A 21,988-nucleotide genomic window follows, 5' to 3' on the forward strand; every position below is an offset into this window, starting at 1 on the left:
ATTCTAAGACATTTGTGCATTTAGGCCATTCAAGACTTTTGGCAAATCCTTTATTTCATTGCTGGTTCCATTCTTTATAATGAGTGTCCCTTGTAGGCTTTTAGATTCTTATTGTAAACTATAGAAAGACCAACACAACAACCACCAAAAAGGCAGTGTATGAGATTTTCAGTTATCCATTTGTCCATGCTTCATTTCTACAAATGACAGTTTCAGCTCTCCTTCAATTCCATTAGGCTGATTCTGCCTAGGGACTTAGGACAGAATTCCAGTTTATCTGCAGCTCCATAGAGGTAATTCCTTTCCCTTGGGAATTTGTGACAGCTGTTGGAGTCTGAGCCCTAGGCAGTTGGCAACATGATGTAACTTTAACTTATAACTTTTCTGCACAGTGGACTGATTTTTGAGGTATATGCAGTAACTTATAATAAACAAGGACAAAGAGAAAGAAGTTGTCCATACTTGCATGGTCCTGAGTATAATTTCTACTATGCAAGTTTCTGTTTTTTTCCTTTATTCTGAAGAATCATCTAGGATCTTCAACCCAATGGGAATAAAGAAAAGGATTCTGCCCTCAGTTGCAGAATCAACTTGGATTGTGTTGACTTGCATTTTTTATTCTTATTGATAACAAGGGGCATCTAATTGATTCACATGACTAATTAACCTTTTTTCTTTTTGTCCTTTCTTTTTCATTTCAGTCACTATGAACAGGACCGTAGTGCACTTAAAAAAAGGGAATGGGAGCGGAGGAATCAAGAAGTTCAGCAAGAAGACGATCTCTTCTCTTCAGGCTTTGATCTTTTTGGGGAGCCCTACAAGGTAGCTGAATATGTATGTAATTTATCTTTCTAGAAAATGGTTGCTTACTATGTTTTTGAAATCACTAATCAACATTAATTTTAAAGCACCTAAGTAATTTCTAGGATAATATATTTTACAAGTGAAATACATATATATGCTGTATTTGGAGTAATTACAACTTTCTGAGGAAGTCTTCAGAGACAAAGTCCATGTTCTTTGAGAAGTATGGTAAGATTTGAAGGAGACCTGTGAGACTTCCTGTCTCCAAGGAACCTGTTACTGCCCTACAATTATTGCAGCAAGGAATGCCCCATCTTTGTGTTTTCCAGGACTTTGATTTTCAGCCAGACAGACCCTGAAGACTTCATCAGAATGTCAACAGATATGCCTATTTCTCTTCCCAATCAGTGCCACCCATTGCAAGAACATTGCTTTCTTTTTTCACTTGGTTTTTAGCAGCTGTTCAGTGGTTTGAGTGCTCTTTGAAAATCACTGTCCTAAGATAAAGGAAAAAGCCAATCTTTTTCCTGGTGGTTAATAATCATGGGTTAGGAGATTGCCTCAACCCAAGGAGGTAGTTTAGTTAGGCCAATTTTCTAGTGGTATTCTGGCTAGTATGTAGCTCCAATAGAGATGAAACTGCTATGTTTACAAGACAAGTATTTATTTTACAATGTCTGCCTCTGAACTTTCTACTAGGGGTGGAGGTTAGAGGAGTCTGGGAAGAAATTATGATGGAAGGATCTTATTCAATTGCTGGCAGCTGTTTCATTTTTCATTGAAATTTAGTACCAGTGTAATTTTCTATAATGAAACAAAAATGATGTAAAAATAAAATGACAATAGAGAAAATTTTCAAGAATTCTGATTTGAGAAGAGCATCAATTGAAGGATAGTGACTTTTGGAAAAGGATAGTTCTTAATGAGGACAGATTTGATCAGATACTACCTCAAAGTAGAGAATAAGTTGTTTAGATTGGTGGCTAGTGAGACTAGAATCTTTCTGCCTTATTTAGAACAAGTAAGGAGTTCTTGATTGAGATACTTGGGTACCTGCCAAGTGTGGGAAACCTGACAAAGAGGCTTAGGTCACCTAAGCTACTGATTTTCAATTTGTCAGTACTAGCACAATTCATAAAAAAAAAAAAACACATTTTTCTTATTCAAATCAATTCAATTTATATACTACATTTGTACTTAGATATATGTTTAATTGAATTAACATTAATTGAAGTCCCACTATGCACTAATCACTGTCATAGACCAATAAACAACAGGAAATAAAACACAGGCTCTGCCTTTGAGGAATTCTTAGTCCAGTGGCAGAGATCATCATGAACAAGTGATGGCCCAACTGCATGGTGACCATTAGAAGGATAGGAAGGGGAAATATCATTCCAGGGACCTTAAACGCAATTCTGGGCATGGAGAGAAGTCACTACATGTTTTGATTCAGGGCATGGCCCCAACAGGAGAGACCTACAGTTTCTAAAGATGATGTTGGGCAGTGTGGAGAGTATGAAATAAGTATAAATGATTCCTGAGTTTTTTACTTGAGAGGATGATGATATCATTGAAAATTGTTTAGGAGGAGAACATCTTTTCTTGTTGTAGAGGAAAAAATGATTCAGTGAGCTGTGAGTATATTGGGTTTCAGATGCCAGTGGGATATCAAGAAAACAATACACAGTGGGCATTGAATATATGAATCTGGAGCTCATGGGAGTGGGGAAGACAGAGACTTACCTGCTATTGGCATGAAGGTGGCAGTGAAAGCTACAATAATTAATGCTATCATCAAATTAGAATATAGAGTAAGAAGAGGGGAAAGACAATCCTGAGGAATAGCAGCATTTAAGAAGTAAACAGGTGGTAAAAACAGAGGCCAGGAAAAACTAAAATAGAATGATCAGCTAGGTTGGATATGAATTAGCAGAGAAATATTTAATAGAAACGAAGGGAACAAACAATTGTTGGAGGAAGGATTTGCTAGTTACATGCCATTGGATAAATCAGGAAAGATAAGGATTGTAAAGAAACTGTTGCATTTGGCAGTTGAGAATTATTATTTACATTACAGAGAGTCATTTTATTCATTGATGGTAGTCATTGTGGGAAGCCAAACTGCCAGGGTTTGGAGAATAAACAAGAAATGGTTAAGTAAAGAAAGAGAGACAGTCAATATAGACTTCATTTTGCAGAAGAGATTTTGTATGGATAAAGGAAGAAAGATAAGTTAGAAAGTAAAGTGATTAATTACATCCAGGAGGAATTTTATTTTATTTATTTATTTATTTTTTTTTTGCGTGAGAGAAACATGAGCATGTTTCGAGATCCATGGGAAGGAACCAACATAAGTGAAGAAGGAGAAGGTAGAGGATGTAGGGGCAGAGAGAGGTGATGCTAAGTGGAACAAATTCCCTGAGAGACTTTTAAAATACCAGTTTTAGTCAGCTTTTTTACTGATGTGACTAAAGGACCCAACCAGAACAAATGTAGAGGAGGAAAAGTTTATTTGAGGGCTCACAGTTTCAGAGGTCTTAGTCCATAAAAGGCTGGCTCCATTCCTCAGTGCTCAAGGTGAGGCTGAACATCATGGCAGGAGAGTGTGATGGAGGGAAGGAGCATCAGGGTGATCGGGAAGCATGAGAGTCTCCACTTGCCAGATACAAATATATACTCATAGCCATGCCCCAATTCCCATCTCCTCCAACCACACCCTACCACTTCAGTTAATCCCAGCAGGGATTAACTCACTGATTAGGCTAAGGCTATAACCCCAATCACTTCTCCTCCAAACTTTTTTGCATTATCTCACATGTGAACTTTTGGGGGACACCTCACATACAAACCACAACTTAGAGCATAGGTAAAGAATCTTGAGTCAGAGGTAGGAAGATGGGGATAAAACATTAGAATGAGGGAAAATAGAAAGTGGAAGGAATACTGGAATCAGAGCAGGGAGTTGTGGCCTCCATTTTTGGAGGTGAGGTCAAAGGATAATAGACAGTTTGTTTCTTCCAGAGATAAATGAGGAACGACCAAATGAATTAGTTCTACATCTTATCTTTGGATGGGTTAGAAACACAGCTCTACAGAGAGATTTTCGTCTTCAAATTCTATATCTGTTCCATCCTTAACCCTATTATGTAGTGAAGAACCCTTGATGTATTCTCCTTTCATAACTTTAAGTCACAAAGGTTCAATGGTCTTGCACCTTTAGGGCGATTGCCATCTCTTAACAAGACTTTTTATATACATACATGTATATTTTTAGATGATAGCACTGTATTCTTGAGAAGATAGTTGAAAAAAATACCCATTCTCAGTGTTGTCAGAAATTTTCAAAAACCATCTGTTTTGATACTACAAGGGTACATCAGGTAGCGACACAGATGGGAACATTTAGTCTACTTCAGGGCCAGGCCTGTTGTGTGATTAGTCATTTACTGTCTTTTGTGCTTATTTATGGGGAAAAAGTCTCTATTCTTGAGTCAAAAACTATGAAGGAAAGTAATTATGCTAACAGTTTGTGACCTAGTAACTTTTTTTTTCATCCTTGCTTTGATCAGTTCTCATCTTGTGCTGTGTCCATATTCAATTTTTTTTTTCTGGGAAATCACTGGGACATAGTCCTCTTTTTCCCATCATGTTGTGACACTGCAGCTGTTGTGCACATCCACAGACACCCCAGACAAAGACTGAGGTGGATGTCCTTGGAGTACCTGGATGTGTCAGGGGTGATGGGAGTCCTAGAGCTGGTTAACAGTCCATTGGTAGAAATGAAGACATACCATAACTCTTCCCTGGGATAGTAGTAGAAATACTTACAAGCTGAAAATGAAAAATTCTGGTAGTGAATCAAGACTTTTGGGAATCATCTTGCTATACAAAGTGTAAACCATGACCTGATCACTTGTCTGGTATCATCAATGGTTCATCAACTAGTCCTTAGGAACTATTTCACTTTCTTGACAGAAAGAAGAAATAGTGATCTCTCATGTTCCTAGATGGTTTCTTTTCCTTTTTTGCTTTGCCTCTACCACATTCAGAATGGGAAAATGTTGACTTTCTCCAAATTTGGTTGTTGTGTGGGGGACTTCTTTCTGGGGCTTATAAGTTTGTGCTACACTATTTAAAAGGATTTCTTTAAAAGTACCTCATAAAAATGAAGATATGTTAGTGTAGATGGCTGGTAAGGAACTGGCATGCACATATTGTATGCCAGGAACTGTGCTAGGGTTTTCTGGATGTGCTTGTTTAGTTCCTTACAATAAATGGAGCACAAATTTCCCCCACGTTTTTCTTGGGGAATTTTAGGTCAGGGAAGTGAAGTGGCTTCTCTGTACCTTCATATACTCCCATGTGGTATATGTGGATTTGTACCCAATTCTTTGCGATTCTGTATCTGTAACAGGAAGTTGTTTATCTTCTGACAGGAAATCAGAAGGCTCAATAAGTTTACCTGCTAGATAACTATCAGGGAGAAGCTTCATTTCTCTAACCCATAGTTTCCTCCTTTCTGAAGTGGATCATAACAATTAATAATAATAGTAACACATTAAGGCTTTCACAGCTCAATAAGAAGGAGGAAACCGAGATGAAGAGAGGATTAAGTGCATTACACAAAGTCATTTGTGCTAGGGCAAGTAGAGGCCAGATGATCACCAAAGTTACTTTGCTGACTCACATAATTTCTTATGGAACAAATGAAAACAACCTGGATAACCTTGCTTTGAAATCTGTAAAGTGCTACATAAATTCAATGTATTGTCATTATTATAATTAGAATAAAGAAGAAATAGCAACTTACAGCTTAGAGAAATTAACTGTAAAATATTAAATTTGGAAAAAAAGGAATTACTAAATCACATAGTTTATCCCCAATAAAATGAAAGGGAAAATGAACTTTAAAACTTCAATTGTTTTGCTTCTTTTATTAAAAAGAAATACTATGGTACAATAGCTTCCTCGCACATTAGTTGGGCAATGAAATTATACTGCTGATTTGTGTAGATAGCATTAGAAGCAAACTGAGGGAAGTTTGCATTTCCTAAAGTAATGAAAGGCAAAAAGCTTAAATGAAGGACTGCTGTTAGTCATGAGCCACAAAACAGACATGTAATTTATGCCTGAAAATACTTGGAAAATGCATTTCCTTGATGATAGAGAAATAGTGATTACTTAGAAAATAATGGCTGCAGAGGTTACCTTTAAGGAATCAACCAATTATCTAGAACGGGAAGTAAAGAATTGGCGAAATTGAAAGAAACCTATAATTGATTGAAATGGCTAAAATTCATCTTTGCCGTGTTTATGATGTTCGATCAAGACTGCCAAGAATACCTTCCTCTTTAATAGGATTACTAAGGCTCTGGAGGGTGAAAATGAACATTTAGTGTGAATCAGAAGTTGCTATGGTGTATAATGAGAGCACACTGTGTAGGAGTATATGAATGCATTTCAGGCCCCATTGGGTTTTCTATGCAGTGGATTTCATATCTACATCTTGAGAAATGGACATTGCCCATCTCCAATGGTAGGAAGGCACAGAGTTTATCTGGCTGCCTGCACTGGACTTTTAGTTGGTGATTGTTGAATAGTGGACTTCTTGAGGCCATGTGTCTATGTGTCCTCTATGCTTAACCATACCTCATGGGAATTTTGAACTTACCAGATTTTGTCAGGTCAGTGACCGTAGTAATTCCTACTTGAAGCCACAGCACTTATGTTGTGTAAAGCATATGGATCTTCCTTTAATTAGTAACTCACAAAGTGTTGCCAGTGAACTCAACCTTGAATTGCCTGCTATGCAGTTTGTGTCACAAGTCCCTTTGAGAGAGTTGCTCTCTGAGGAAGCTATCCTAAGGGAGATGACAGTTGATTCTTACAGGCTATCACAGCTCTACCCCTATGTCATAAATGCACAAGACAGCCACACACCCAGATTATATTAGCGTAGACCCTTAACTCAACACGTAGACATGTCTTCACTAAGCTAGATGTTAGTACAATGCTTTTGCTTTTGTAGTTATCATAAGAAGCATGTGAGAAGCAGCTGTGCATCTTCTGGAAAATTGGAGGTGAAAAAATGGTTTGTTTTATTCCTCAAAGATTCTTGTAAATAAGCCAATGAGAGGTTCCTTTTCACATAAAAGGTTCCTTTTCACAGGCATTTAATGTCTCATATACTTCATTTAATGGATAAAGATATGCTTCCTTCTATGATATAAAAATAACTTGTTAACTTACGAGCTTTTCCTTTTTGATTTAGTAGCCAGGAAGCTCAGATTTCAATTTATTGTCCAGTCATACTGGCCAAGTTAGCCTAACATTTGTCTTTCTCTTTATATGCCTTTAGGCCAAGCTATTGTGATTTTTTCTTTTGATATAAACAAGGCATGAGTTATAATTTGATTGTGTCCAGTTCAGCAATAATACACTGGGTACTTAATATGCACCAGGCATGGTGCTAAGTCTTGGGGATATAAAGATGAATAAAAGGTGGTCTCTGACCTTTAACAAATATATATATATATTTGAGCAAGAAAGAAATCATAGTTGTAGTAGTATATACTTTATAGTAGGTTGAATTTTAGACTTGTTCAAAAAATTTCAATTTTCCCTAAATTTTATTCACATACACACAGTTTTAGACATTGGTCAGTTTAGAAGTACTCCTATTTTCAAACCTAGAAGTGCAAAAATTGTAAGAATGCCCCAGAAACCAAGATCATTGTAAGAGTAAACATAAATAAAGAGATGTACTTCCTCCCACTGAGGATAAGCTGAACATGTCCCATCTATGTACTACTGAAACAAGAACAGTAATTTGACTTGTTTGCTTGCAAACCAATGAGACCTGTAGTTTTTCTGTCCTGAAAGAGGGGAATGACTTCTCAGGGAAATGGGGTATTATAGTGGTCTCTGCAGCACCTAAGGGCAAAGTTCTGATTTTGTAGAACTATGTTTCAACCAAAGCCATTTGGAAAATAAAAGCACTTCAAAAGGGACATGGAATGGTGTTTTCTCCTGATAGGACCCTATCTTTGGATGTAGTCAGGTATCAGTGTTACTTAGCCTTTCAGTCAAGTGACTCAGGGGTAATCTGTGGGAGGGGCCACAGCAACACTGCAGAATTTTAAAGCTTATATCAAATTCTCGCTAGGCCTTCTGCACAATGAAATTCCTTTGTTTTATATTTAGGGACTGAATAGAGAGACCGGTTTTGGCAGTTGCCCAATGGTTTATTGTGAAACTCTGTTGAAGGGTACTGCTATATGCAAAGAGTTTATTCTTGCTTTTGCTCCAAAGTAATTTCTGTCATTAAAAATAACAAACCTAGGGAGTTTTAGGAAATAAAAGTGATTTCTATTCATCTGTACCTTTTAAATATGCTTTTCAAATGTGCTTCTGAAAATGGAGTGATTATTCAGTTGAGGATTTTAGAGAATGTTAATTGTTTAATCACTACTTCAGCACGAAGGTTGCATATGATGCAATATAAGATGTTTTTGAGGATAAGCCAACTGAAATGTATTTATTAAATTTCTAAAGATTTCCATCCCCCACAAACTCCCTTAGCATATATTTAGCATACTTTTAATTAATCTTTGAAATTCATATTTTTCTAACTGCCCTCGTTTCTTTGGAAATGTCTTATATGGTTTAACACATGGTATGAGTTACAAGGAGAATGTACCAATAATGAGGCCAAGGTTTCTAGTTTGTTTCTCAGTGTGATTTTTCCTTCTTGGTATCCTTTGTTGGCTCCTCTTCTTCCCCCTGTCTCTTAAAGGTTGATGTTTCCCAGAGTTCTTGCCTGAACCCAATCTTCTCATTCTACATTTTCTTTCTCTGGGTGATTTCATTCATTTCTGGCAATTCACCATCCATCCATCTGCATATTTTCCCATCTTCACATACAGAGAACAATAAACACACAATCAAACCTAGATTTACACTGAGACATCACCAGACTTGGATAGTTAGTTAAACTCCCAATATACACCAGGAGACTGGCAGTATGAAAGCATAGGGAATACCTTAGATGTTAAACATCTCTCTTCAGTAGAAAGTGTAACAGTGGGAAGGTAGTTACCCCTCTGTTTCATAGAGAGGGTGCCTATGGCTTCTGGGACCTAACGGCCACATAGGGTAGTGCCTTCTTCATTTAGTGGCCTAATTGCCTCATGGCTCCATGAATAATAGTAGCCTACTTTTGTTGTCACTTCTTGGACCAGGAAAATATATCCTAGGCAAAAACAAGTCCTTTACCCTTCTGAATTCAACACCTTATATAAAGAGAATAACAAAAGTCATTTTTGAGGATGAACAACTGGGCTATCATCAAAGTCATTTCCAAGTATATACAGCTACCCTACATTTTTTAGTCATGAAAGCTTTGCTTTCTGTATTAGAAACACCCATGCAGGAGCTTAATTATTTAAAAAAATAACACAACTGTTTTTATGGGATTAGTATATCCTACAGGGGATGGTGTAGCTAGTCTGTTGATTGTCCATAGATTGATTTGGTTGCTTCTGTAACGCCTACGCATGGAATCACTTTGAAAAGATGACTTTGTTTTGATTTACTTAAGCAACAATCTAAATTCTTGAATAATTTGTCTAAATCACTGAAAAGACACAGGAGAGCTTGAGTCACTGTTGATGAACAATTGCATCATTTCAAAGTAAATGAGTATGAATCACCAATATGTAAACACAGTTGCCCCAGAATATGTAGGCAGACACCAGTAATTTATACAGTTCTTTGATTAAAAGGAATTAGATTCAGTTTAGTCATATGTTAGCACAATTAGAAGGTGTTTAATTTCATGCCTCTTTTAAACTTGGTACAGTCAGGCTAGCAAAACTCAACTGATGTTCTTACCCATTGGGCTAAGACTTTCTCATGTATAATGTGTAGTACAAATGTTGATAGGTTCGAAACATAGATAAGTGGAATATTCCACTATAATTGCTCTGATCAGTAAGTGGAAGTTTTTAATTGTTAAGTAAAATAAAACAATTCCGCTCATCTGACCTAAAATAGAAGAATTTTTTTCTGATAAAATGAATAAATGATGTAATTGAAAACCATTCTCCCAGCAAGCATGTTTAAGTATAGGCCAGGGAATATACCAGTTGTTAATCATATTTGCTCATTCCAAGAGGCTCTTCCAATAGCATTATTGATTTCTTTTCTTACATAGCACATAAAAAGTATGAAATTAGATGACAACAGGAATTTTAAAGAATCCTATCTACTAGTCTGCTTAAGGCATCTGTTTGAAGCATTAACATTAGGAAACATAAACCTATTCATTGTCTCTCCTCCCACCCCCATCTTTTTGTTATTTTAGACAAACAAAGGTGATGCCCTTGCCAACCGAGTCCAGAACACGCTGGGAAACTATGATGAAATGAAGGATTTGCTTACTAACCATTCTAATCAGAATCATCTAGTGGGAATCCCAAAGAATTCTGTGCCCCAGACTCCCATCAACAAAAATGAACCAAGCTTTTTTCCAGAACAAAAGAACCGAATGATTCCATCTCACCAGGATAATACCCACCTCACGGCACCAATGCCTCCACCTTCCGTCGTGATATTGAATTCTACTCTAATACACAGCAACAGAAAACCGAAGACTGACTGGCCACGAGACAGTCATAATCCTACCACAGTACCAGCAAGCCAGGCCAGTAGTCAGCCAAACAAGATGCAGACTTCCACACAGGATCAGCCTCAAGCAAGACTTGAAGACTTCTTTGTCTACCCAGCAGAACAGCCCCAAATTGGTGCAGTTGAAGAGTCAAACCCATCTGCAAAGGAAGACAGTAACCCCAAGTCTGGGGGAGAAGATGCTTTCAAAGAAATCTTTCAATCCAATTCTCCAGAAGATTCTGAATTTACAGTGCAAGCACCTGGGTCTCCCCTAGTGGCCTCCTCTTTATTAGCCCCTAGCAGTGGCCTTTCAGTTCAAAACTTCCCACCAGGGCTTTACTGCAAAACAAATATGGGACAGCAAAAGCCAACTGCATATGTAAGACCCATGGATGGCCAGGATCAGGCACCAGACATCTCTCCAACACTGAAACCTTCCATTGAATTTGAGAACAGCTTTGGGAATCTGTCATTTGGATCACTCTTGGATGGAAAACCCAGCACAGCCAGTTCAAAGACTAAACTGCCAAAGTTCACGATCCTTCAAACAAGTGAAGTAAGTAATTTTTAAGTTTTGTTTCCTCTTTTTGGGGTACACTTTTATAACCTCTATAGCAGCTTTTATGTACCTTATTAAGCAGTATATAATAGTCTTCAAGGTCAGAGTTTTATTCTTGATCTTCTTTCACTTGTGACATCTGATTAACACTCACAAATATAGTTAAATCGCCTTTATTTGGAATAACAAAAGACAAGTTCAGTCTGAGCAAATGAAAAATTGGCATTATAAAACAGTTTGGGGAAATGTATTTGCAGCAGTATCATGTATACATTGATGACATTTGAGATTTTTATTGGTCATAAGTAGTATAAGTTTCATGAAAAAGATTTGAGTCACCATAGGTCTTCACTAGCCAATAGTATATCCTAAACCTAAAGCACAGAATTTCCTTAAGATAGAAGAATGTAAAGTGTGATTTTCTGGAACCAGAAGTTGAAGGTATTCTTTCAGAATCTTAGTCTCATGAATGTTTATAGGGCTATTCCTTGGCAAGATCTTAATGTTTCTTCTGTATTCCTCAGTCTTCCCTTCTGCATTACCTTCTCCCCTTCTGTCAAAGCAAAAGGTACTGTGATCAACCAAATCCTATTGAGTTTAGAATAACTAAGTATCCTACCTGTCTCAGGAATCATTGTCTTGTTAAAGAGAAATCCAGAGGGACCATGACCTCTCCCACAGAAATGACTCATGACTCACTGTGTGTGTGTGTGTGTGTGTGTGTGTGTGTGTGTGTGTGTGTGTGTTTGGGGGATATATATTGGGTTTCCTTGCAAACATCACTGTATAAGTGGCTATGTACTGCATCTCAGTGCTTGATTGGAAGAAGTCACTGCCTATAGATTGGATTCCTGTTGCTGGTGAATAAAGACTTGAATGGAGACAGAGAAGAAAGCAGATTCCAATTCTTACTCAGTAGGAGTGACAGGCAATCTATGAATTGTTACAGATTCCAAGTTAGGTTGTCTAAATTAGAAAAGTCAGACCCCATGAGCCCTATAGCTCTTCTGACTTTATTCATCCTCAGTAGATGTGATGATTTCAGTGGACCATGGGAGCAGAAAGAAAGGAAGGGAGGCCCTTTACTGTTGGTTGTATTGTCTGGATGAATGTTTTTAATATTGTTTTATTTCTGAGGCCAATTTTCTTTTTGTGTCATCATTTCTCAAGTCTTATTAAGCTTCCTCCTCAGTATGTCTCCAGTCTGTCACCTCTTCTCCACCCTCACTCCCTTCAAACTACCTGGAGGCAAATCTTTCACCTGGCCTGCTATGCTAGCCCCTCCTCACCAGTCTCCCTCCCTCTAGTATCACTTTTCTTTCTAACCATTATTCATATAGGTGATCTAGCAGGCGGATCAGACCATGCCAGTCCCCCCTTTTAACTCCTCAATGCCTTCTTATCACTTCTAGGAAATAGTCAAACTTTCCTAGTCCCTCATACAGGGCTCTTTACTCTGACTTCATATTTCCTGTAGCCCCATATTTCACCACTTTGTCATACACAGATGAAATCCCAGCCTATGGAGCCACCCATGTTTCCCTATCATGTCATGCTTTATCACTCTTCCTTGCTTTTTTGCCTGCTGTCCTTTAAGTTATAATGCCTTTTGCCACTCTTACTTTGTCTTCCTGGTAGAGTCCTGTTTTTCCTTAAGGTCTGCTCAGTCATTACTTTCTCTGTGAAAGATCGCCTTTTCTCCCAGCTTCCTCTGAGCGATGCTATTAGCTTGTTATATACGTCCTGACTGGCACTTATTTCATTGTATTGTATTTACTTGTTTATATGTCTGTCACCTCCACTAGACTGTAAGCTCCTTGAGAGCAAGGAATAGCTCATTCTTCATTGTATCTCAAGTGCTTAGCAAATATTTGCTACATAGTAGATATTCAATAAATGTTTGTTGAATGAATGAATTTCAAAAATGGTTACTTGATTATATTTTCAAAGCCATAATGTTAATCAGATAACATGAAAAAGGTAAACAAGCTAGACAATTCATCCTCAGCTGTGTTTCTCTAATTCTATTCTATCTGGATGCGTCTTACTCTGTTCTACTCCTGTGTAGTCATTAAGAAATCCCAATACTAATTTCTATGGTATGATTTAATATTGGGTGTTAATACTTAAAAATCAAAAAAGATCTTTTTTGAAAAAAAAGAAGACTATAATGGAAAAAATAAAACTCTAATAATATACTGTACTGAAAAAAACAAGAACACTATAATGGGAGATTGGGGTGTCATTCTTGTCCCTTCCCTTGCCCTGGTATCTCTTGTTATTCACTCCTTACACAGTAGTGCTATCACTCAGGACTGGTCTAGAAATAGCAGTGCTCCATAAGGCAGTCTGCTAGCCTGTTTCCATACCTCATTAGTGAACTGACAGGTTGCAGACCCAGTCAGATCCCTTCCGTTGTAATCCTCTGTTATACATTCACAAAATGGCTGACCCAGATTCAGAAATGCCTTCATGTTTTCACTCAGTGCTCCAGCACACCAATGAGAGGTACATTTTCAAACAGAAGATGAGCTGTCATCAACCCTGGAGATGATTATCCAAGGAGCAGCCTATGTGCATGCAACTGTTAGGGATGATACAAATAGACTTTGGTGGAGCTTTGTATGAAAAATGGGTCAGGTGTAAGAAAATCATGATAGGAAATCAGTGAAGAGAGATTTTATTTTAAAATATGGATCTCAATGAAGGATTTTAAGGAGAGGTAGAGAGAAGCTTAGGGCTCTAACATCAGGGTGATATACAGAATTCAGGAGCAATGTGAAAACCAAAATATGAGAAAAGAAAATGAGAGGTTAGAAAGCCCAACAGAGAGCTTAGAAGGGTGTAGATTAAAATGTGGGCATAAATATAGACAGGTTGGAGCATTATGGAGCTTTGAACTTAATGGAATTTATGTGGCTAAAATTCTGACCAAGTCTGAAAATTCACCCTATTAAATCTTGATGCACTTTCAAAAGCACTTAGCATTAGAATCCAGCCCCAGTTCCTGGCGCCAGGAATTCCAGGCCCTGGGTTCCGGGTCCCTAGTCAGAGTAGCCATCTTTGATGAGTGGTAGCATTACTTGGAGTTATTACCAAAAAGGCTTTTCTAGAGCGCAATCACAGTATTTCCTCCTCTTCAACTGAGAGGAGGTTGACATGTTGTATTAGAGGAGTGCATTTGGGGTAGGAGGGAACAGGGAGAGTTGTATGACCAGAAAACATAGCATTCTGAGATATTCATATCAGCAGATGAGATTATATTTGTGAATTGAGAGATTAAACACTATTATTGAAATTTGGTACATGTTTGTCTTTCTGTGTCCACATTTATTTATGTTAATATTTGTGTATAGACTTATATACAATGAGGATTTGTTTTATTTCATAAGAAAAATAATTAACTTTGAAACATTTTTATACTTCTTAAAATTCCTATATCAGCAATGAAGATATTAGAAGTTTATTAGAAGCCTAACCAACTTTATTGCAAAGAGTCAACTTTTCAACTGAGGAATGTTATTTAAACAATAATTTGTTTAAAATTTTTATATTATAGAATTTATGCACATTCCAGACAACCAAACAAACAAAAAGGTAATGTGTTCTCTATTTGTGTTTAGAAGAATTTCTGGGAACTGCATTGGAAAACAGTAAAAGGCATATTTGTATCAAGTGGAAACTGAGGGTTGCTTGCAGATGGTATTTTATTAGGAAATGAATTTATTAATAAATGTAGCATTATACATGATTTCATTACAGATGTTTTTGTTTATTTTTACCTTAGGATAAAAATCTGCCAGTGTAGATACCTGTGCATTTTGGTGTAATTTGTTATTACTACAGTTTGATAAATAAATAATTGAATGCAAATGAAGAATTCAATGCCTCACATTAAGCGTCTCAATCCTATGCCAATAAGCCTTTGAAAGTACAATATTGGGCTGGCACTGTAGCTCAGTGGTAGAGCACTTGCCTAGCATGTGAGAGGCACTGGGTTCGATTCTCAGCACCACATACCAATAAATGAATAAAAATAAATGTCCATCAGCATCTAAATTTAAAAAAAAGAAAGTACAATATTAATGCGTGGAATGTCATCATCCTAAAGGTTTATTTGCTTTACATGCTGTTCTTGGCTGTGATCTAGGCCATCTGAGGCTCTAATTGCCTCAAAACTAGGAACCACTTACAAAAATGTAATGGAACTCATATGGTATTATTTTAGCATATTTTAGTGGGTCACTTTGCCAACCAGCTGAAAAATTATCATTCTCATTTGTGACTATGCCTGTTTTATTTTATACCCTATGCAGTAGATAATGAGAATACAATTAGTTTTATTTATTGTGAAGTACATAGTAAGCTGAGGCTCCTTGTGTGAGAACTGCAGAAAATGCTACAATCTTATCATTAGTGTTTTGGGAGTGTCTGTGCAGCAATACAAAAGTGGTAGAGGCAACTCCTTCAAAGAACTAAAGGCAATTTTCATTTGATGTATATAACAAGATTTTTGGTCTATTTTATGGAAATAAAATAGTATTCCACCTCAGGCTATAGCTGGTCTAATGTCAACCCCATCAAGAATGAAGGGAGACACCTTTGAATGTCCTTTCACTTTCAGAGTGACTATAACTGCACAGATGCTTGACTATAACATCTATCCATAGATGTGCAGAATCCAGAATGCTTCATACACTCCCTGTGTCATTTTATACCCTGATGGTTGCTTTTAGCTTGTGCTTTTTTACTAATCTTCCAACTCCAGTGTAATTGGTATTCAAATTCATTTTCCTTACCACAACTTTGCATTCTCCCACTAACTTGAGTATCTCCTTAAGCCAAAAGAAGTGGCCCCAGCAGGGCATCTGAAAAGGATAGTATTATTATTCCAAGGAAACATTGAGTTTTGTGTTTGATGGTTGGAGATGATAATGGAGGATTCAATTAAGATTGGATAGGAAAGGTATCCTGAGGAGACAAAGGGGAATGAAGGGAAGGAAGGGGTATGGGAATAGGAAAGGCAATAGAATAAATTGGACATAACTTTCCTATGTTCATATATAAATACACTAGAATGAAACTCCACATTATGTATACCCACAAGAATGGTATTGTAATTGGAATAAGATATACTCCATGTATGTATAATATGTCAAAATACACCCTATTGTGATGTATATATGAAAAGAACAAATGAAAAGAATAATCTGAGGTAGAAAAAGAATGAATGGATTGTATCTTTGAATTTGGCCTTGAATACTAGGTGAAATTATGAATCTGGAGGGCAGTTCATTATGTGTGTGCATTAGTTATGAATGGAGAGAGTGGGTATAAATAAATGAAGTGAGATAATAAAACACATATTTAGAAGAGAGGCCAGTTTTTCTGTGTTGAGGGTTTTTAGAATCTAAGTGAGCTCGGGATTGAATTCACAGGCAATGTGGAAGCCAGAGTGTGGTATTAAACTTGACACTCCAGTTTCCTGGATTCATGGGTGACCTAGGAGTTGAAATAAGTCAGTTTCCTTCACCAGTTCAAGCACTGCATTCTGAACTCTCCTGGTTTGTTCTCTACTGCCTTAGAAGGAAGTGCATATCCTTTTGTCTTCTGAATACCTCAGTTCTTCCTCTATGAGCTTTCTAAAGGCTCTTTCTAAAATAATGCTGAAATGGCTGCTGTATACCCTGCTTTCCTTCTCCAGGAATACCTGTCTCTCATTCATTCCCTTTCCTTTCCATTCGCTCATTAGTATTATTGAAACTCAGTGATAGAGCTCCAACATTGGCAAATTAAAGAACATGCAGTTGAGTATTTTTTTGTTTGCTCCTTCTCATCTCTTCAAGTATCATTCGTTCTCATATATATTCTTTAACTTTCCAAAGTTGTTTATAAGTGATTCTAGCCATTATCTTAAGAACATTGTCCATGATTTCAGCATTCCATTTTTAAAATATAGCAGAGAGCATTTGGTTTTCCTGTGTCTGTCTTTGCTCTTAAATCCTTTGTCACTTTTAATATTTTATGTTGAAGTCAAAAGATTATTTTGTTCTTATTCTATAATAAAACTACAAGTATTATGTTATACAAATTTAAGTCATCATTATTAATAATGATATAACTTAAGGCATCACTATTAATATCTTTGTGATTATTCATGAAATGGCTAAAAGCAAATCTTTATGAGAAGAAACATGTAGAATATCGCACATATTTGAGTGAGGTATATTGACAGGTGGGCTCCACTTCTGGCCTTGACTTGGTTTAGGAACTTGAGTTATTTTATTTTTCTAGGTGTCTTATTATATGAACTTAAACTAGTTAATCAGTGAGATTTATCCCATCTCTAAATCTATGAATATGTGCTTCTCCTTCCCAAACTAACTTGATTGTAAAATAACTTCAGCCACTCTCTCCTCCCCTTTCAAGAGGATCCACATTGGAACAGCATGGAGGGCTCTGAGCCCTGTCTGTACATCTCTTGTTACCACCTTTTAGAAGAGTATGGAAATTTTTAAGACAAGGTAAATATGGGAAAACAGAATTGGCTACTTTTAGAGAATGGCTGGCAATTCAGCCTGGAGCATTTTTATATTCCAACATTTATAATAAATATATGAAGCATTTCATTAGAAAACAGCAAGCTGAAGATATATCAACTACCCTTCTAATCCTTTTGTCACCACCCACTAAAATAAGGGAAATAATTTGTACTTTTACATTACTCCTAGAAAAATATTTTGACAGATTCAGTATGCAGTAAAGTGATAAACTTTTGTTCTGTGTGTTCCAAATCATTCTGTTACCACTGCATATATTGATTAGTTCAGTACTTTCTGAGCCAGTCATAATAATAGGACTGCTCTCATTCCACATTAAAGAAAAAGAAAAATTGACAGGTAGATAACCATATTGATTCAATGCAAATACTAAATGCAAGGGGCTCTAGAGATGAGTTATAAAACTCTTTATGGATTATTGTAAGTCTGTTTAGTATTTTGTAATTAGCATGAAAGCAAATAATATTTAATTAAACATCCTTTAAAATGTACTATACTTTGATTACCAAATTGAGCTTATAATATAGGTGATGATAACAAAAACTTAATACAATTATACTATATTATTTACAAATGCCTTCAAATATGTTATCTTATTTTGATCCAGTCTTGACTGGATCTTAGATTATAATTACACCCTTTGACAAAAGTAGAACCTTAGGTCAGATGGACAGCCATTGGCCATACTGGGACTAAAGCCCAAGTTTCCACTACCATTTGCATGATGGCATTTGGTGTATCAAATTCAACTGTATATGAATAGGTTAATTTTCTAAAAGTAGCTTCTCTGCTCTCATATAAGGGGTAAGTACATAATGAGCAGAATCCAGCTTAAGTTAAAATTCCCTTGCTGGGTTCATATTTCAAAAGTTTGGGGCTGAACACACCAAAAGAGCAATTTTTCTTGTGGTATTACATTTTACAGTCATGTGTTTTTCATTTACAAATATGGTGAGAAGTAGTGTTTTTGCAATATTACTAAATGAATAACATATGACACAACTTGTTAGAGGCCCTTTTCTTGATTCATAAGGCTTTTGAGTTTTTGTCTTTTTGGTGAGATGACTTTAGCAGAATAGTCAGACAGCATAGCTAAAAAATCAGGATTTCTGTGGCTGAAACACAGTCACCCTCATGATGTGCCTTAGATGTAAATGAAAGGTCAGTAAAAAGTAGGCATACAAACTATTGAGAGGAATAAGACTTCTCTCAAGTGTTAGAGCCCCCAGAATAGATTAATTTCAAAACCTGTTTAGAATCATGAGACAGAAAAAGTGTTAGCGAGGTGCAATCAAGATGCTTGAATTGTTTTTTCGTATGTGCTAAGTACGTGAGTCTCACTGTACCTCAGCAAAAGAATGCTGATAATCCAGACTGCCTATTTCAGAAAATTACTATGAGAATAAATGAACTAAGTAGCTGTGAAATGTCTGGAAAGTTTATAAGACAAAGCAAAAAATGTATTAGTTACCTGTAGCTGCAATAACAAAGGATCACAATCTTGGAGGTTTCAGAACAATAGAAATTTATTATCCTGGTTTTGGAGGCTAGGAGTCCAAAACGTTGTCAGGGCCAAGCTCTTTCCAAAAATGTTAGAGAAGAATATTTCTTACTCTTTATTTTGTTTTAAATTTTATTTTTGTCCAGTAAGTTCTTTTTAATTTAATTTTATTTTTTTAATTTGTTCTAATTAGTTATACATGACAGTAGAATGTATCTTGACATGTTGTACACAAATGGAGCACAACTTATTATTCCTCTGGATGTACATGGTGCAGAGTCACTCCAGTAGTGTAATCATACATGTATATACGGTAATAATGTCCATCTCATTTCACTGTATTTCCATCCCCACAGCCCCTCCTATCCCCTCACTCTCCTCTACACAATCCAAAGTTCCTTCATTCTTCCCTACCAACCCCACAATGGATCAGCATCCATTTATCAGAGAAAACATTCAGCCTTTGTTTTTGGGGGGGTTTGGCTTATTTCTTAGTCTTTAAATAGCTTCTCTTAGCCCAGGCTTTCCTTGGCTTGTAGTGATATCACTCCAATCTCTGCCTAAGCATTCACCTGGCTACCTTCTCTGGATGTCTATGCCAGATGTCTATGCCCTCTTCTTCTAAGGACATCAGCTCATAGACTTAAGACCCTACCTTATATCACAGATGGTTTTGCCTTAATCCTTTACTAACTATATTGGCAAAGCCCACATTTACAAATAAGGTCCCATTCTGGGCTGAGTGACCATGAATATTAGGGCGACCTTATTGAAACTACTCCAAGAGAGTTCAATCTTCAGAAATGTCTATATTAATAATGAAGGCATTCTAGGTATTGTCCACTATAAGTAGGTGAAGCCAGTCTTCAGGATGGAGATGAGCCACCTCATCTCAGAACCAACCCAGTTTTAGTCTGCAGTAGTTCTGAACCAAAATGTCTTTGGGTTCTTCACTTGACTGTGCCTATGTGAAAGACAATTATCATGGACAAACTTTTTAAATACAGTTGTGTGAAAATGATTTTTAAAAATATTTTAGTGCAGTAATTAGTATAAAATTATTTTCCAATTAATTAATCAAGAAAATATCAGTGTGATTGATATGATTATGAACTAAAGCCATGTGGGCAAACATTTTCTGAAAAGTAACTGTTTTGCACTTTATGGGCTATATGGCCTCTATCTCTCTGTCACAAATACTTATCATTATAGCTTGAAAACTGCCATAGCCAATAAGTAAATGAATATGGCTGCATTCCAATAAAATTTCATATATGTAGCTGGGCAAAATGGCTCACACCTGTAATCCCAGCAACTTCAGAGGCTGAAGTAAGAGCAACTTAGTAAGACCCTGTTTAAATATAAAAATATAACAGGGGGTGGGGACGTAGGTCAGTGATAAAGTGCCCCTGGGTTCAATCCCCAGTACCACAAGAACCAAAAAAAACAAAGAAAACAACTTCATATATGAGTGCTGAAACTTGAATATCACATATTTCCTTGTATCTTGAAATCTTCTTTTGATCTCTTCAAACCATCTTTGAGTATAGGAAACATTCTTAACTTGCAAGCCTTAGGAAAACAGGCAGCAGGCTGGATTTTCTGGCAAAAATTAACTTTGCTGTGGACCCCTGAATTAGAACTGGACCACATTTTAGACAGCAAAAAATATTTCATTTGTTGTGCCTGTCACCAACAGGAAGATGACTTTGAGCAGAGATGGGGAGGAAGGCCAGCCTTTCAACTGTGGACACCAGAATCCTGAAGTCAGGAGAAGTGTCTAGAGTAGAAAGAGAATTGACCAGTAGAGTAGAGGATTCCCTCAGCCCACAGGCAGGTGGATGCAAATGCTTTACACCCAGTATTAGAAATACTCTTCAATACCACAAATCACTCTCCCTAGTCAGTAGGTCTTTTTCCTTAGTGACTCAGGGGGTGAAGGTCATTTTGCCTTTTGTATTGTTAGAATTTGAGTACAGGAAAACATTTCCTTGCCTAGGCTTGTGCTCACAATCACAGGATGCAAGAAGGTGACCTGAGAGATAACTACTCAAAAGAAGAAAGTCCTATATTTTTTTCAAGAGAATAGAAGGGCTAAGGCCAAACCCAATTGGGATTCTGGAATCCCTTATACATCAAAAGGATCATAGTATGTAATTGACTTGGGCATGGTGAGGTAGGATTTTCTAACATTCTAGGAAGAGCAAATACTCTTACAGACTATGAGACTTTGGATTAAATTAGGTGACAATGGTTAGATGGGGTTAAAATATTGGTGGTGTGTGGCAAAACCTAAAGGATTCTCATAGCTGGTGTGTATGTGTTTTTGCATATATGTGTACATACCTGCATGTGTCACATGTCCATGTTTCTCTTTCAAGGGCCCAAGAAAGCCGGTTACACTTTAAATGGAGAAAGTTAGAGAATGTTGACTTTCTTGGTACATTCTAAGGTTTTTGCTCAGGATCCAAGGCAGTACCTATATTCTGATATGGCATCAAATGAAATAATTGTAGGAGAAATCATCTATTTAGTAAAGGCTTTAAATATGAGATGAAGTTGACCTAAGCTTTGAGAAACACATGGGTTGATAGAAAAAGGAGGTTGTATCTTAACAAGATTAAATTGACAATAATGAATACTTCAGTGTTGTTGGAGTTTCAAATACCATGTTTCTTCTTATATAAGGTTATCATGACAGCTCACTGCTTAAAGCATATGTCATAGTGTAATATTGTAAATATGTTGCAATTCTGTTAAAAATATTAATATTGGGAGAAGCAGCTGCCATGCTATAAAGTTTCAGGTATCACTATTCACATAGTAAATGTTTTGAATGATTACTACTGGTTCTTTGGCCTTTGTATGCCAGTCAGGATTGCCTATATTCAT

The 21,988-nt window shown here is 36.7% G+C and overlaps 1 protein-coding gene across 1 annotated transcript in view; it reads left to right on the forward strand.

Moving 5' to 3' along the window:
* The first annotated feature begins 357 nt into the window (after window positions 1–357).
* Window positions 358–21,988, forward strand: part of Aff2 (ALF transcription elongation factor 2) — a 317,944-nt gene continuing 296,313 nt past the window's right edge. The window contains exons 1-3 of the mRNA XM_071606100.1: window positions 358–362; window positions 702–822; window positions 10,172–11,032. Coding sequence (XP_071462201.1) covers window positions 358–362; window positions 702–822; window positions 10,172–11,032 — 987 coding nt within the window. The remainder of the gene's footprint in view (window positions 363–701; window positions 823–10,171; window positions 11,033–21,988) is intronic.

The sequence above is a fragment of the Marmota flaviventris genome, chromosome X (genome assembly GCF_047511675.1).
Source record: "Marmota flaviventris isolate mMarFla1 chromosome X, mMarFla1.hap1, whole genome shotgun sequence".
Classification (NCBI taxonomy): Eukaryota; Metazoa; Chordata; class Mammalia; order Rodentia; family Sciuridae; genus Marmota; species Marmota flaviventris.